Source organism: Pygocentrus nattereri, chromosome 28 (genome assembly GCF_015220715.1).
Source record: "Pygocentrus nattereri isolate fPygNat1 chromosome 28, fPygNat1.pri, whole genome shotgun sequence".
Lineage (NCBI taxonomy): Eukaryota > Metazoa > Chordata > Actinopteri > Characiformes > Serrasalmidae > Pygocentrus > Pygocentrus nattereri.
Genome location: NC_051238.1, coordinates 18,857,844 through 18,876,623, shown reverse-complemented (window position 1 = coordinate 18,876,623; position 18,780 = coordinate 18,857,844). Strand labels below are relative to the sequence as shown.

At 39.5% G+C, this 18,780-nt stretch overlaps 1 protein-coding gene across 2 annotated transcripts in view; it reads left to right on the top strand.

Annotated features, from left to right (window-relative positions):
* slc6a17 (solute carrier family 6 member 17) overlaps positions 1-10,894 on the top strand; it is a 40,447-nt gene extending 29,553 nt beyond the window's left edge. Inside the window, exons 9-11 of one of the 2 annotated variants that reach the window (XM_037535706.1) lie at positions 127-286; positions 500-662; positions 2,416-10,894. In XM_037535706.1, the coding sequence (XP_037391603.1) occupies positions 127-286; positions 500-662; positions 2,416-2,784 (692 nt within the window). In that variant the 3' untranslated portion in view covers positions 2,785-10,894. The remainder of the gene's footprint in view (positions 1-126; positions 287-499; positions 663-2,415) is intronic. The other variant, XM_017722027.2, reaches the window with a different exon arrangement.
* The last annotated feature ends 7,886 nt before the right edge of the window (positions 10,895-18,780 follow it).

Here is an 18,780-nt window from a genome sequence, read left to right as displayed (position 1 = left end):
GCTGTAGGATGTGTGTAAACATATTTACAGCAGATTTAGTGATGGCTAACTGTCGCTTGACTGATATTGGACTGTGAGACACCTTTAGCAGACTCTAACCTAACTTTGACTCGTGTGTGTTCTCAGTGGCCTGCTGTATCGTGGCGTTTCTCTGCGGCCTGTTGTTCGTCCAGCGCTCAGGAAACTACTTTGTAACCATGTTTGATGACTACTCTGCCGGCCTGCCTCTCACTATCGTAGTCGTCTTGGAAAATGTGTCTGTGGCCTGGATATATGGCACCAAGAGGTAAGCAGTGTATTTTTAGCATCACTGTCAGTTTGTGAAGATTGTTTACAAGTGTCTCAGGATAGAATTGCTGACCGCTTTTTCTGCTGAGGATCTTTTCACTTCTGTGTGTTTGAAAATAAATTCAAAGCTAAACTGAGATGCTTCATCTGCGTGGTACCATATATGAAAAATGACAATTGTATTTTAATTTTAACTATTTGTGCTTACCAGATTCATGCAGGATCTGGAGGATATGCTGGGTTTTAAACCGTACAGGTTGTATTTCTACCTCTGGAAGTACGTGTCTCCAGTCTGTCTTATTATTCTCATTGCTGCCACTGTTGTTGAGATGTCCATAAGTCCACCTGGATACAATGCTTGGGTTCAGGACCTGGTGAGTGGAACACAGTTTAACACGTTTGTTTTGGTTTGTTTTTAATCTACTACATTTTTCATCTGTCATATACTGTACAAATGTCTTAGGCATCTAAGCGAATTATTTAAAATCATTTAAATAGAGAATAACAGTGTTTTTTGCTGACAAAAACACCATATAGCAAAAAAAATACAAACAAACATTAATACAGGAAAAAAACAAGTATTTCCTGTTTTCAGAAAAGCATTTAATATCTTTTGAGCTATTTGGAAGTACACAGGTTTGGTTCTGGAATCCTTCTCACTGCACTCCAGCCAATGCATTGATTTGTTCAATCACCATCATAATTACAAATAATACTGTGATATTTCCTCATGGAGAAGTTTGGAATATCAGTCTCACATTAGGACATTTTCACATATAGTTATTTTTAAATGAACCAAACTGATTTCTGTTAAGGTGAATCTGAAAGGGAACCAACTGCAAATGACTTCAGTTCTTTTTGTGTTCAGATGTGAACTACAAAGAGGACTTTAAGAGGACTTTTTTCTTTCTTGTCCTTTGAGATCTCAGACCACTTCTTGTTCAGACAACGACTCTACTTGAACGCAAAGTGGGCAGCGTTCTTTGATAAATCTAACCTGTCAGGTGGCAAGAGGAACTACTAAAACTGCCTACTGCTCTCCTATTGGCTGTGCTGTAACGATTGGCTGAAGTGCATCATGCAAAATTGGAAAAATGGCCCTGCACGTCTGTTTTCAGATGTGCTCCTCACTAAGCTCTACCTGGTAAAAATCCACATCTACAATGACACAGTGTATTTTAAAGAGCAGCGGTAAATTTTCATTCATTCAGCATTCACTGTGAAAGCAACTTAAAACTCTGTGTTGTGTGCCTTTACAGCATGAGCCTTTAACATATATGTCAGGGTTGCTGTCTTGTTGCAGATCTAAGACAGATTTTATCCTGAGTAGAACCTTATAAATTATTCTTGGTGGTCTGTTTTTACCTGCTGAAGTGCTGGAAGATTCCAGCTGCATATGGCAAGCCTCAAGGTCTTCACTATAAAGCAAAGCAAAACGAACCAAATTGAAACCACCTTGAGAATTCGTTTGTCATGTTCATATATGCACAGAAAACCATGGCTTAGCGGTCTGAGTCCTCTTCAGATACTGAAACAACCCAAGGGTGAAAAGCTATTAGCTTTTTAAATATAATTTCTCAGATGCCTAAGATGGTATTACAGATCTAAAAACACATCCGTGCATTGTGATATATCAGTCTGAAGGTAGTGAGTCAGCTGCATCAATTTTGGAATGTCAGAACTGATTATGATTTTAAGGTCTTATCAATTGTAATCGAAAATAAGCCCTGTATACACTGCATCTGTTGGATTTGCATGCACCAGTCTTTATGTTGTTCTTATCAAATAAATAAACAAATAGCTTAGTAAAAAAATAATTTTCAGTAAAATATGCACTCACCTTTTGGCCATAATCAAATTCTTGGGCTATTTTTTAAACATGCAAACCACAAAAACATTGTACCATTGATTACAAAATCCAGGACCGGAAAATGAATTCAATGTCCAGATTTAATGACCTCTGTCCTAAAGAATCGTAATGCAATCAAGTTGTTGTGAGGTTAGAGATTTACAGCCATAGCTTCTATGAATGCCCCACCATCTCTTTCTCCATTATTCCATCTGTACCTCTAGCTCTATTACTTTGCTTGCTTCTGGTTTTTATACCTCTGCATCCTCTTATCCCAGGCTACAGAGAGGTTCCAGAGCTATCCTCCGTGGGCGTTGGTCATGTGTTTTGCCCTCATCATTCTGGCCATGCTTCCTCTGCCCCTGGTCTTCATCGCCCGCCATTTCAACTGGCTGCCCGATGGCTCCAACAAGCTGTCTGTCTCCTACCGCAAGAGCCTGACCAAGGACACGTCCAACCTGGAGGATGAGACACGCTTCATCCTGGGCAAGAACCCCAGCGAGGCGCCCTCCCCAATGCCCAGTCACCGGGCATACCTGGGCCCTGGCAGCACATCGCCTGTGGAGCTCATCACCAACTCCACCTCCATCAGCGGCTATGGCAGTGGCTACCAGACCAACCCCGCCCCGCCCAAATCTGAATCATGAACCCCCACCAGCACACCCCAAAAGAACTGAGGCTGAGCTTGATGCAGCGATGGAGAAGAAGAGGAGGAAAAGGAATTGAAGGGAGTGAAGTCACAGCCATACAGAGGAAACGATAGGAGAAGAAAGGACAAAAGGAAAAATAGCCTGCATTCACCAAGTCACTAGAACTAGCCCAAAAGTAACAGAAGGTATATTAACACCTTGTCTCTCTCCTACTCACCCATCTGGACCAAAGCTGCTAAGCATTTCCACTGATGAGGGGGTGGACAGAGATTGCACTGAATCATCCGCACAGTACTTAGAGGTCCACATAACCGTCTGGTGAGTGGCTTACTATGACTGCCCTTGCATATAGATTTGCTTATAAATGAAAATACTGTAGATACATTGTTAAAAACCAGTTTAAACCACTGACTAAACTCTGTATGGCAAGGCTTTGGGTCCAGTAATGGATGCAAGAGGGATGAAGCACATATTTATAAAGGCTTTTCAGTATGTTTCTCTCTGTTGTAACCTTAGCTCTTGCAGCCGACCACAATGATGCAGTGTTTAATGAGCACTGTCCAAGCTGCAGGAAACTTTTAGACCTGCGTTTCCGTAAATGGAATTTCAGAGTGTGGATGAATAAAAAAAAGAAACAAAAATTGAGCCTGCCATTCTAAGTGGTGTAGCCAAACACATAAAGATGTAAGGGTATCACAACATTGAGAAATATACTGTACAGGTAATGCTTATGTAATCAATAGTATTTACTCTAACTCTTGTTCTTTGTAAGTGTTCATGCTTATAGATAGGCCTAGCACAGTCTACCATGATCTCACCTAGTACTGACCAAATGTCTCCACTAAGGGGCAGCCAATGTACCAAAAAAAAAACAAACAAAACACAATATAGTCTTAATGCAGTATCAATCATACACAGTATCAATGACAGCTCGGTTTTGTGGTTATAGGAAATTTTGTTGTGTTTTTTTCCTTAAGGTTTCATTTTGGAAAGCCTTCATTAGATATAGATATATCTAGTTTTAGTAATAAAATGACTGCCAGAACAGAAAAAGATAGCACAAAAAGAAGCACATTTATGTTTTTTTGGAGATGCAGTACCAGTACAGGAGATTTTCAAGGCAGTCTTCACCAAGCACAAAAAACTATAGTACAGCTTATATAAAAATAGGCTAATGTTGTTGCCTAACAGTAGGATTACACAATTTTCTGTGAGTAACTTAATTGGTTGAATTAGCTCAGCCTGATTTTCTTATTATCTGTAAAAAAAAAAAAAAAAAAGTAAAAAGACTGCACACCCAAAAAAGCAACAAGTGGTAGCTTTTATGGACACAGTACATAGTGTTTTGTGCTTAGTGGGGACAGCCCTTTCTGACAGGAATGGATGTAATTATACAAAAAGAACTACAAGAATGGTGACATACCAGTTATTATTACATTTGTCTATGTTATTTACATATGCCAATATCATATTATTGTGTATAGCAATTATTTTACACATCACTTGCACTGCACTTCGATGCTTATTGCCTACTATAGGCCATCTGATAGTGCCTCCCTAGTAGGCAATGAAGTTAATTTGCTCAAAGAATCACACAAGCAAGATTTTGTATGTTGTTGTTGCAGATTGTTGTACAACTGTGAGCACAAGTTGTTTGGAAAACAAAGCAGACACTGGCATTCTCCTCTAAAAGTAGGCACACTTCAAGCTATTCCCCAGTTCTGCACCTTGGCAAATGAGGCAGCAAAGCGTTTGATCGCTCGGCAGCTTGCACCTTCCCTGTGTTTTCTCCGGCGACCAGCACGGTGAGCACGGTGTAAAAATAGAGGCGAGCAGCGCGGTGCGCAGCAGCCGGTCCCCAGGGGAGCCCGTGTCACACACAGTGCGACCGCATGCTAACGAATTCTCATTGCGTGAGGCGGAGGGGTGGGGGGGCAGATTCTCAGCATGGACTTGCTGTTCCTACAGGAGCTTTGTGGAACCCCTGGCAACCACTGCACTCTCTCTTTTATCCAATGCATGAAAACAGTGAGATTCCACACACTGAAAAAAAAATGTGATGCTTGAAATTGAATTTGATGTTTCTTCAAATTTGCTTTAATCAAGCAAAAATGTTTACATCATTTCCATGAAATATATCACAACACAATTAAGGCCTAAAATACATAAACTGAAAGACAGAATTGTGCTGATGTAATGCAGTTTATTGATGAGAACATCATGTATGCATTTGAATTGCAATTAGTGCATCACATTTTTTAGTGTTAAAATTTTTAGTGCACTTTATTTTTCCACTAATAAATGTTCCAGATCCTTTCTGAATAATTATTCCATTACAAAAAATGTAAAATCTGTTGCCTATAGCCTACTTTATGCTGCACTATAAAAGCTACGCTCCACATGACAGAAGTTGCAGCAGATAGAGTTTAGATTGAAAACTGTTGCAATTCTCCTTCAAAATATTAAAGTCAAACATTCCTTGGATGGTCTAGATTTTACCTTAAGGAGGGAGCGATGTGACACATCTGCTAAACCTGATAATCAACTAATGAATTAAATTAGGCATGTTGAAGCAGGAAAATCACCCAACTGTGCTGGAAAAAAGCCCTCCAGGGCTTCAGTTAGGCCTAGTGAGATAGTTGTTGATGTTTTGTCTGTAATATCGTATTGTAACCACAGTGTGTCGTCATCTGCCAGTGAAAGACAGCCTGAAGGTGTGTCTCTATGCCTCCTTTTTCTCCTCCATAGCATCTCCAAAATGTCAGTGGACCAGCCCCCTCCACCCCCACCTACCCCATTTTCTCCTGCCCCAGCTAAGCTCAGCTGCAAGACAGTGCCTATTAGTGATTTCTAGAGCACTGTCCTGATGTCTAGTCTGTATGTACGCATATTATTGTGCTGTTCAGAAATGATGTCAAAGGCTTTATTCAGACAGGCAGCTCAAATCCAATTTTTGGCATGTCTGGTTTGAGAAGGAAAGAGTTTCTGCAGTGTGAAAGGCAAAAAGGATAGATGAAATTCTTTTTCCAATTCAAGCTGCATTTGTATTTCACATTGGTTTTAAATGCGATTTCAATTTGAACATGTCACTCAGTTTGGCCAGTGAAAAAGCACAAACAGAATCAGATTATATTTGAATATATATGTATATATATATTAAGGCACAGTAACACAGACAGCCTATTTAAAAAATTTTAAAAGAATATTTGGTACATAAAACTACACAAATATTATGAGTGGACCACAAAGCAAGAGATAAATAGAAGAAAAATGTTTGATATAGGTCCTGTAATGTCATTGAACTGTGTAAGTGAAAGTGAAAATATAATGTTAACATCTGTCAGCTTATTTGAAGTTAAATAAAATCCTAATTTTGATGTAATAAGTTCCATTTTCACCAAAATGCATCCCCGGTGGGATCAGATTTTACTTTTCCCATGTAAAAAGCATATCAACACGTAATTTCCATTTTATTTTTATTAAGTACATTAAGAGTTGATGAGCTTGGCTCGGATGCTTTCACCTTTTTTTGAGAAACTCTAGCCTTCCATATGCTCCATCTTTTCTTTTATTGTTTATCCTTTCACCTGCTCGGCAGGTGCATTTCCTTTCACATAATTGTGTGCAGTATACAGATACAATTACAATATACAATATGTATACAATTTTATACAGATAGTAAAGTCGCATTCAGTCTCCAACCACCTCCAAGTGTGGTTTGAGTGATCCAATTGTAATCTGTTTACAGTGCATCCTGGGGGTGTTTACACCTGGCTTTTCATGCAGTCAAATGGATTCCGGATAGAACAGCCTTTTTACTCCTTGCATCAACATGCACTGTGATCCGATCACCTAAAACACATTTTAATGTAGGGTGTAAACAGGCTCTTAAGCGAAAGATGTAGCATCTGAGGGGCTGGAGTGTTCCCCAAACCATGTGCCTTCTTGTACTCTGGGCTGATGGAGGAATTCTAGCCAAGCTCATTTTGTAACTGGGAGAAAAGTAAATTAAAGTAAAACAGAAACGATGCATGTCTTGATGTGCTTTTTACGTGGGAAAATAAAATTGGATCTCATCTGGCCAAGCTGTTGACACATTTTAGAGAAAAGGATGAATGGAATCCCGTTCAGCTTTGTCCAGATATGATCCGGACACAAAACGTGTTAATAAAAGGGGTAAATGGAATTTAATTTAAGAGATCCTGATTTGACCAGCTCTCTGCACAAAGCTTTTGAATTTGCCTCATGTCACCCCTGCCGTAGTCCAGGCCCCAGACTTGCACCTTGCCGAGCACAATCCAACAAAAGGATGGTTTCAACAGTGCTCAATTGCAGGACTGATTAACAGACGGACAGAAAGAGTGAGAGTGATGTAGAGGTGAAGGCTCTCTGTTCAAATTTCCATCGTGGGCTCTTCTCCTCCACTGCACCATCAGTACAAACATCAGAAATGTTTGCGGGACTATGACAAATGAGAGCTACACAAACAGGGAGAACAAAGACTACACTCTGCACTGCTAGCGTGCACACACACACACACATGCACAGCACAGGAAAAGATGGCTTTAATGAGCTACATTATCACATACAAGCACATCATTCGAAGCACAAATGAATGCAGTAAATTGTAATCAAGGCTACAAGAAGTTTTTGTTGTTGCAGAGGCTTGAAATGCGATATGGTCAGGTGGAACATGGATGCTACTGTCTTAAAACCTGAGAGTATCTTGCAGATCTTTAGTCAACGACTCCAGATTTATGTGAAGGTGTTTCCATATTAGGTGCTCATGCACTTAAAAAATTGCCTTATAATATAAGGTTCCAAAAGGTGTAACTTCATAATGCATCCTTATCAGCCTGATTGACTAAAAGAAGTCAAAGAATCTATGACTTTAAAGAGGTAATTATTTATTGATGAGCCAATAATGCATCCTCTTATGATGAAAGCACATTGTAGGCTGTACTCTGACATCATAGAAATGATAAAATTACTCTTACTTTCCAAAATTCACAGCAGGAGTTTGATCATATATCATATATATAGTAAAATGTCTTGATGTTGTCTGGTTCATTAAAAAAAAACAAGATTTATTTCAAAATAAAAGTCTGCAGAGTAGGATGTCTTTGAGCAAAATATTGATACAGAGTTATAAACAATGCAGGAATTGACAGGATTCGCCCAGATGATTAGCTTTGATCATTGATGTTGTGTTCCAGGAAAGGTGGCAAGTAACTCACATCCCAAGGAAATATATCACCTTATATTTTTCAATAATATTACGTATATTTTACCTACACATGCCCAAATTGACATATAGAAATATAGTGACATATATGACAATATATTGGCATTTAAATGTTTAAAAATGGCACAGTTAAATGTATTTAGCACATTTTAAAACATCACATATATTTTTAATATGAGCAAATATATGTACAGATGTTTTTCTTTCATGTGGGAGGAGAGGTATGTCAGTGGTACAGTTTTAAATATTTATTTTTTTTGTCAGTGTTGTCTCCAGTTACAGGATTGAACTAACCTTAGTGTTATGTAAGTCATTAAGACAATCTAGAACTCACCAAATATGTTAGGGATGCACCCATTCTATTTTTTTATGGTTGATAAAAGTCTTGATTTACACCCAATTGGCCTTTGTTTTTGGGCCAGTTTTTAAAATTTTTATTTATTTATCTTTGTTACCTGACTGTATGGGATAAATGTGGGACACTGTGGGATAAATTAACAAACAAAACACGCTAGCACATTTTCAGCACTTTCTTTTAACCATAACCAAAGTCACAATGTAAACAACGTCACAGGCAAAACTGCCATTTTTGATTCTTAAATGAAAAATCAGTTACATGTAGTATCAAATAAAACGCAGTACTGGAAGTGAGAGATAACCGTGAATTTAGCACATTGAGTCATGCATAATTGTGTTATGACATATAGGTAGTATACAAGAACAAGAACATTCAAGTACAGTGCAAGTGTACCACCTCACATAATTTACAGTAAGTTACAAAATGCAACCTAGATTAAAACCAGAATAATAAATTAGCTTATTATCTAGACTGTATATGAGGAGCAAAACTGATCTTAGCTGATTCCCCTAAAACTGTCATGCAGCCTCCGGAATCCCTTGTGGAAATGGACTCGATCTCCCAGAATCCTCTGGGAGATCACGTGACATCACAGCTGACACAACGCCCCTCTCAGCGCTCTAGGTCTCATTGATGAGCATCACCTGGGTGATGCACTTGGGATGTCATATAGCCCGGGCTATAGCTTAGAGACATTGCGAAGTATTGATTCACCTGGTGTTGATTTACTGAGCGGTTTTTCTATTGTTATATCATTCATGTATGGCCTACTGCTATTCATTTTCAGTTTATGCACTTTCTGCCCTGCCCTTTGGATGTATTTACTGCTTTCTCTGATTTTTGGATTTGAACTCGGCCTGTTTTTGTGACTACGATTTGGAACCCTGTTGATATCAGTAAAAGCCCTTTCGACTACAATCATCTGCAAGCGTCTGACTGTGCTGGAAACCTTACAAAAACCTAATTCACTCGTTATTCTTTCCATAGTAGTAGCCTTACTGCAACAAAATACAGCACGCTATGAGCGCTAGGTGGTGTAACTAAATTGACTTAACAAGGCAAAATTGAATTTGTCGAAAACTATTAAGCCAATTGCAACTCTGGGGCCTCTGGCCATTTCCATTAAGTCTCACAAGTAGAATAGACAAGATTGTTCTAGCTGGCTTATCATTTTCAAGTGGTGCTGGGGGGACATGGTATTTGTGAGCAAATGACTATACTGTACATGTATGTAAATTGTGATTCTGAGTATAATAACTGTAAATATTGGTGTAAATTTTGTTAATTTACTGTGAAGAGTATATATTGTATGACTGTATACAAACGGGTGTATTCTTGTATCCTTAAGTATAATGTACATTATAAACTTAGAATATCTATTTTGTACATGTCTCCGTACCAGTGTACATGTTGTATGTGATGCTTGTGACTGATGTGTCAAAAAAGTGTGTTGAAAAATGCAGGGTGTTTTTTTTCTTCGTTCTTAATTTTGTTTTTTGTTGTTGTTTAGTTTTTTTAAGTGTGATGTTGTGAGACCTGATGTTTTCGTTGGTTCTTCCCAGTTAAAGGGCCTCAGGACCGTGAACTGTCTGTGCTACTGTCTGTCCTCTGGACCTCTTCACCTTAGTTCCCTTAAAACGACTTAGGATTTTGTTGTAAACGTTGGTTTTAATCAGTGTAGCCGTCAACATATTATTTAATACCAACTAGACCTTCTGTATTTTACTCAGTGTGGTTAATCTGCAATATTATTGTTTTTTGCTGCTGTCAGATTTTGTGAAAATGTCAAACATTCACGCACTTCTTTAGTTCAGTGTGTTGGTTGTCATTAGAGAAGAAAGATGATAGAATACCTTTAGCTAAAGCAAACGCATTCTTTATGTCTCCAAATATAATGACACACGATAACAATCAAAAATGAAATAGTAACGCACTCTGGCAGTGCACTTTTTATCATTAGGAATGTTTATTGTGAATGTAAATGCATTTTGATCCCCTTAAAGTGCTGTAATATTATTTTACTTATTTAATGTGAAACACAGCCATGCCTTTTCAGAAAATGTTTATGCTTTTATCTTTAAAAAAAATGATGTAAAGTCTACACATTTGTGCTGTACTAGATTTAGGTGCAAAAAAGCAATATTTCTGCAGGCACTAAACATGGGTAGATGAACTGTGGGACAGATCAAGTGTGAGGTAATATCAGAGTCATAGAGCCTGTTGGGACCAGCACTGGTGGCGTAGCTCTTTTCACGAAATAGAACGCTGTCATCGTGCAGTGTATTTTAGGCCTTTCAACTTGATATGACCCCACACCAAACCCTCTTCGTTAGGGTGCGAGCACATTCATATACTAGCCAAATGTACTCTTTTACTCTTAGCTGTACTGAGGACTCTTCTGATGTCAGTGTCATTGATATTGTACAGTATTTCTGACACACAGAAAATATATGACTACTGTATATTGACCATCACAAAAGTCAACAATAAAGAGTTGATTCTCAGCCCTGTAGTTCTGTCTCATTCTGTCTATCAGTGTAAAGACGGTGTTGAATGCAGGGGTGTAAAGCGCCACCACTGGACTGTAATGAATCACGCTTGTCCATCTGGCAATCCGATGGATGAGTCTGGGTTTGGCGGTTGCCAGGAGAACCGTACTTCTCTGACTGCGTTGTGCCAAGTGTAAAGTTTGGTGGAGGGGGGATTATAGTGTGGGGTTGTTTTTCAGGATTTGGGCTCGGCCCCTTAGTTCCAGTGAAAGGAACTCTTAATGCTTCAGCACCAAGAGATTTTGGACAGTTTAATGCTCCTAACTTTGTGGGAACAGTTTGGGGACGGCCCCTTCTTGTTCCAACATAACCGCACACCAGTGCACAAAGCAAGGTCCATAAAGACATGCATGAGTGAGTTTGGAGTCCAAGAACATGACTGGCCTGTACAGAGTCCTGACTCCAACCCGATAGAGGACATTTGGGATGAATTAGAGCCAGGCCTTCTCGTCCAACATCAGGGTCTGACCTCACAAATGCGCTTCTGGAAGAATTGTCAAAAATTCCCATAAACACACTCCTAAACCTTGTGGAAAGCCTTGCCAGAAGAGATGAAGCTATTCTGCAAAGGGTGTGCTGACATTATAGTAAACTCTTAATGGATTAAGAATGAAATTTCACTCAAGTTCATATGTGTGTGAAGGCAGAAGAGCGAATACTTTGGCAATACAGTGTATTTTATTTATGTCATATCTAGAGTAAATTTCTGATGAGTCTGTGCATAAAATATAACCTGTTTTGAACTTATATGGGTGGAGTTCATAGACTTGTTTACCATGGGAGCCTTTGTTAAGCCCATATACATTTTTTGTGGTTTTCTCACTGACATCCACGTCCTATATTTGTGTGGTTTTATGAACCAAAACCATCATTTAAAAGTTTTACTTTACAAGTAATATATACAGAGCCCCTGAAGGGACATATGATGTATTTGTTTTTAAGTAACTATGTATAGTAGCGGGTGCTGACCTGATAGTATCAGGTTCTCACCACTTAGTGTCTAGTGCTGACCTGTTAGTATTGGGTACTCACAAGTTATTTTACATGACCCTTTCCCAACCTATTTATCATTTAGAATCCCTAAAGGCTTCTTTTGTTACTGTCTTTTAAAACTCATATATGTAAAAAAAAAAAAAAAAGCTCTGTTCTGATTGGCTGCCCTGTATTGTGCCTCATTCAGAAAGCAGTCCACACCAAAACACTCTTTGCAACTTCAGAGTAAATGTGTGGGGCTAAATAAATGTATGCTAAATAGGCACATGTATGTAAAATTTCTTTTCATGACATCTTAAAACAGTGGAGTCTAGGAACATCATAAAAGCTAAAGAAAAAAAAAATGAACTAACCCTGCCGTGTACAGGCTGTACTTTAGCCTGGCTTGCTCTCACTGTAAGCTGTTAATATGCTTCAAATGGTGCTATATTCCAGACATCAAGAGGGTGATTCAAATAATCTAGGAGAAAACTTGGTGGCTTATCCACACGACTCAGTAACTGAGTAAAAATCTTTTTTGATGAAAAGTTATATTTATGGTTCAAGAAGTTTTCAGGGTGAATCTTGAGAAATGTCTGTCAAACTGTACATAGATGAGGTTGCTATGGGAATGAGATGACCAAAAGCACCTTCTGCTTAAATCTGTTAAGTTACATAAAAGGTCCATGTTACATTTTACACAGTGTCAGGTTGTTACCTGCTCTCCCCTGCTTGCAAAGTGCTTTCTAACTGTTAGTGAACACACACTGCTATCTTTACACTGACATACGCCTCATCTGTGCTCTACAGAACTGAATACACATTCACTCTCCACCAGACAAACACACACACAGCCACACATTTGCAAAGTTAAACAGTCTAGTGAAAAGCCGTGGACGAGAGGCTGAGTCACTGTGTTGAGTGGTGCTTCTTTTCAGGCCTGATGAAAGCAAACACAACAAAGTGAGAGTGAAAGAGATGACACTCGCATGACATCCAGTGCACTTACAAAGAGAAAAAAGCATGACTTTTTTGTTGCACATTTCTGCAGTAATTTACTTCTGACGCTATGCAAAAGTTTGAGCACCCTCATCAAATGTAACATTTTTGTTGATTTTCAAAGTGAAAATAAATGAACACATTCTCTACAAAGAACACACTTAAACATGGCGTTTTCTGCTCATTTGCATTGTATTTATATCTGACTCTACCTAGAACCTACAAGAATAAAGTCTTGCAAATACTATATGAATAAGATGGGAATTTAGATACATTTAGCATAGCAAGGTCTTAACAAAGTCTGTGTGCTTTACTGCAACTTGTAACTTCTGATGATTAAATATTACTTCAATCTCTTGTATTAAAAAAAAAAAGTGAGGAAAATATTCACTTTACTGTGGACTGAATTAGATGTGAAAATCCATGGCTCAGAACGCCTGTCCTGCACTCTCTGGCTAAACCTTTAGACCTTAGATTATTCGCAGCACTTCCTATGTCTAAAGTGAGTCTCTGTCCAGCCAAGCGTGTGAAGCAAAAGACCATTCGTTGACAGGAAGTCAGGCAGAAGGCCAAGTGGATTTGACAACACTGGCTGGCTCAGAGGCAATCCTCTCAGCTGGCTGGAAACAATTAATGCCTCCAGATCGATCAAGAGGTCTCTAAGGAATCAGATGGAGCTGACATGAAAAAAATATGGGTTTATGTGGGTCAGAGTTATGTGCATGAGTGTTCTTACCTTAAAGTAATGTTGTATATGAAAAAAAAAAAAGAAATTGTCTTTAGTTTGCTGCCACTTCAGTGGTACTCCTATGAAACACTTATCTCTGCATTTACTGGAGCTCAATGTACAGATTTGAGTGAATAAAGGGCTGTGAAAGCCCAGCTCCACTCAAGCTACATGATTTAGCTTTCTCAACACTTTGCACATGCCTTTTAGGACCATCGCACTAACTGAATAAAATTGCTGCTGGGATGCCTGATCAGGGCAGATTTCCCCTGTAAATGGACACATTTGACATTTTTCAATGCATGTTTGGCAGCCATTATTGTCACATGGGGCAATTTAGCCCTGGACAGCTAGCACACAACCCAGCATTAGCGGGGCTCACTATCTCAGCTCTGGCACAAATTACCCAGTGTGAATCTGGAGGAGCCAAGTGGTACTCACCCTGCAGGAGCCAGCATTAGCAGCTGCTGTTGAAAAAAGGACAATTTGAGCTGTTGAAGGCTGACTTTCCTCTACCGTGCAAAAGGCTTGCTGATGTAGTAAAGATTAGAGGAATAGCTTCTCAGGTAGGTTAACACTTCACATATTAGCTTCTCTCACAAAAGTAAGTAGGTAACATATCCTTGCATGTCCATTTTACTTCACATTCTTACAGGAACATGTTATTTCCATTTGCTGCACTGCCTGACCCCCTTTTACTCTGCTTGTCCAGAATACTGATCACCATTCACACCACAAGCCACTACAAGTACAATTACCCCAAAACATTCCACCTCTCTGTGAAGTCTTACCATTACCAAGCCTTCTATGACAACAACCCTTACTCCTGTCTCTCCATGCTTTCTGCAGTTCTGGTTCATCATTTGTCTGTCCCTTCCATTTCTCTTTTTTCCTGGACACCACTAAACTCTCTGTCCTACCTAACCTGTTTCGCTGTGTGACAGAAGACTTTGCGGCAAAACAACAGCAATCCTATATTCTGAGGCTACAGCAAGCTTAGACACTGAGGCAGTTTTATCAAAATACCTTCTCTCAAAACATCTTTTGCCAAACTGACTGCTGTCAGAACAACCTTTCTAATCACCCCACTTCAATTGGGTTGCCAGGAAAAACATGCTTGCACTTCTTGTGCTCAACGAAGACCTGCCATGGTTTCCTCCTCTGGTGCTCCCTGTACTTCACTTCATCATGTTTTTTTCAGGTCAGTGTTCAACAACAGAGCAGTGTAGCAACAGAGGAAAAAACAAGACTCCTACTGAGTACCCCCCTGACTATGAGCAGTGGATGCAATGATCTTCTGGTTTAAAGAAGATATCTGCAGGAGGAGATCCAAAATAAGCTGGCCAGTAGAGATGACTGCATACCATACAACATTGATCCACTCTTGCCCATTCTGAATGGTTTCTTGTAACCTTTTGCTAGAAGCCCAAAAGAAAACACTGACCATAAATACCAGCATAGGAAGTGATTTCTGATTGTCTCATTGACTTAGCTCTCCAAGAAAAATATTTTTTCCTGATTACCGTCATGTCTCTGCACAGTTGTTCTGCACCTCTGGTCTATCACAAGCTCCCACACAATAGAGGCAATCTTTGTCCCAGCTGTACTCCAAGATCTCACAGAGGTATTCAGCAAAGCCAGGGTTAAGGTATCACCACCATATGGATAGATTCTCCAGGCCTTCTGTCTAATGATGATGCCCAGGCTGCCTACATTCCAGGGACTTTTGGAACAAGTGTTTTATGGATACAAGCTATCAGAAGGTGTTGTCAGTGGCCACAGTATGCAGTCCACATCTCAGTGTCATATCTGGTCACCATAGCTTTGGTAGGTCAACTCAGTCAATGTCTGGTATAAGATTCTCCCTAGAGGAGAGTATGCATACAGCTCACTTGCTTTTCTTGGAGTGACTCCAGTGCATGGCTGGATATCAGCTTCCCTGTTCCTCTGGAATCCAGTCCCCTGGGGTGTTCTAACAGTGGATAACTGATTCCACTGTAGCAAAGTGAACTGAACCTTGGTGTATTGTCATGTTGAGTGGACCATCAACAGCAACATTCACTGTTGAAAAGCACTGGAATGCCAACCAGGGAAAAGAGCCTTGGAGAAGGGTACCTTTTCCTAGCCAAACTTGTTTGACACATATTGATGAATTAACCAGGTCACATGTAAGCACTGGGTATCCCTAAAGCAAAGTGGGTCTCCATGTTTTATGTATCTCTCATTAAGCCAGAGGTTTCAGCCCACTGCAGGAGACAATAAATGTAGAGAAATGTTTATTTATTCTCACTCTGGACAATCAGCCAGCTTGTGCCTTAAGGCCATCCAGAACTTACTGAAGCATTGACTGTCTCTTGTATCTGGTTGACTGAAAGAGATCAGCCTGAAGAATGATGCTGGATACCTACAGGGGACAACCTGGACCAGCGGCAGAAACCCACTGTCACCATCAAGACTGACCAGCTTCAACCTCCAGAATCCCAGACTAGTGCAAAAGGAGCTGTGTTTTGGGGGGTTACTGCCAGTCGTTGCAGTACCCAGCTCCATCCACCCCTGGACACTTATTACTCATCCATTCCTTAACTATATTGCTGGCAAAAAACATTATAAACAGACCTACCTACCAATGCAAAGGCTTGCGATAGGAGGCATCGTTGAGGATTATCCATGTTCTTAGTTCTATGTGTCTCTGTGTTCATTCTTATCCCCAAAGGGATCCCTCCAATCAAACAGAGACACAAATGATTCCATTTGTTTAATCAGTTTGTTTTAGTTTTCAAACAGCTATTTAATGACATTAAGAGTGCTCTTGCTTGGTTGGAGTGAAAACTTGCAGCCATACATTTGCAGGCAAGATTATCAATACCTGTTTTAGTTCAACATGTGCCATTATCCTTTAATCTTTTCATGTTCAGGTTCTGTTTCGTTTTGTACCTGCTTTCCATTAAACTGTTTGTACACTTGTGTCTTATCTACTTTTTTTCCCTTGATTTCTGTGCTGTTGTAATGTTTGAGGTTTTTTTATTCACTGTTTTCACAGTTCTCTTCCTGTGAACTCCTTTTCTGTTCCAAAAGCTACATATCCGTTACCAGCGGTGCAAACTGTGACTTTGATTTTCCTCAGTTGCATAAACATATGGGTTTTGGGAAGAGTGCAGGACCTTGTCTTGACTTGGCTCATGAGCGTGTTTCTGTTTTGCAGTGGAGATGTGTCATGCCTGAACTCTCACATTCTCCCCTGTGTTCTCTTTGAACAGTATCCTTCTCATTTATATCCTGTAAAAACACCCTCACTTCCCTCGTGCTCCTGTGATACACAGGGATACTATCAGGCACACTCATACATACACATCCTTTCTCTCCCTCACTCACGCTCAAAGTACTACGAAGCACACTTGCACAACTGCACACATCCTCTTTCTCACATACACTCTTGCAGTCACTGCTGGGACTGACATCCTGGCAGGCTAATTAAAGAAAGAAAAGAGGATGCGCTTGTTTCCAGGTTCCTCTGTAGATGTTTACTTGGCTGAGAGGCCAGTGACGAGAAGCCGTTTCCCCTTTTCCCACCAATGGAGCAACTGATTTAGTAACAAACTCTCTGCACTACACATCCATTCTCATCCCGACAGCTTTCACAACAGTAAAGGCTGCTAACAAATATATTTTTGTTTCCTTTTCTATTATAGTAATACCCAGAGCTAGGCCTTAGTTCGGCTAATTCACTTCAAAAACAAGGAAAAAAACACCTGGATGTTAATGCTAATTTCCAATGGTGAACCATGACTGTTAGAGCCAGGCCTTTGGGACATAAACGTTAAAACCTGGTCAAAACATAAGGATAACACCCACCTCAATGATCACGCTAACTTCTGGTAGCATCCCTAGTTAACAGCTATTTGCATGAATGCTTTCTGACAAGGCTGACTTTAGTTTTTTATTCGAATTTTCTGTTCCCCTTCAAACAGTGCAGCAGTGTTTAAGGTGGAACAAAAAATTGGTTGGCACCAGAATGTAACTGCCACACTGTTTAAGGTGGGATGTAAAATTCCAAATCCATCGATTCGGCTGCCACTTTTATTCAATTGGTGATATGTCTATAACATCTAGAAGGACTAAAATGATGTTTACCTGATGGATTGGGCCTGTCTATTGGAAAATAAAACATAATTGTTTGATTCCTCTGACAGTTCATCATAATGTTGATAGTTAAAGTATCACGTTAGGCCTTTTCACCTGATGTAATAGGAGAGCTTGCTGTGCTATATCTACCTAGATAACACAGATTTCCACTCAGCCTTCAGGAATTTAACATTTTTGTTTCCATCCTATACTTAACAATAAATCAAGTATAGTACTGCAATACTTGCAAAGTTTGAATGCAAGCTAAATTGAATAAAAATTCATTAAATTACAGGCCTGCATTTTTAGTCCCCAGAAATCATTAGAAATCGTTTAGAAGACCTTAGATTCTGTAACGTGACAGAACCACTCAGATGTTTGTGGATAAAAAAAGGCAAAAAAGGCTTTACTGTTAGAATTCTCAACCAAAATCATTGTCAGGAAATAGGCACAGGTCAAATCCAGGGCAGCAAGAAAAGACAGACAAACATTACAACAGGCAAAAAAATAATACAAAAGGGGTAAGGCAAAAATGGTTAAATCAAAATACAGAAGATCAGTGAAAACCAGAAACCACAATATATAAACACTCAGTGACTCATACTTCACACTGAGCTAGTCTAAAAGCCTGGGCTTTATACTAAAGCTAATGAGAGTCCAACAGGTGTTACAGATTAGTATTCAGGTGAGAGACATCTGTGATTGGCGCGTGCTGGAGGGTCAGGAGTCATGTGATCTCCTAGAGGATTCTGGGAGTTGGAGTCCATAGAAACCTCTGAGCCAGAGGGATGCGTGACCCCATTGCTATTTTCTGCTAGTAACCATGTGAGATTCTAGTAGAATGTTAGTGCTAAACTAATCGCGATTCACGTTAACTTTTTTGGTCATTTAAAATGAAACACATACATTCCATGGATTATTTGAATTTCATAAAAGACATATTAACATATTTCACTTTAAATGTAGTAGTTTTACAGTGACTTCATGTAATGAGCTTCTGCTGCTATTTTCTATTTCTAAC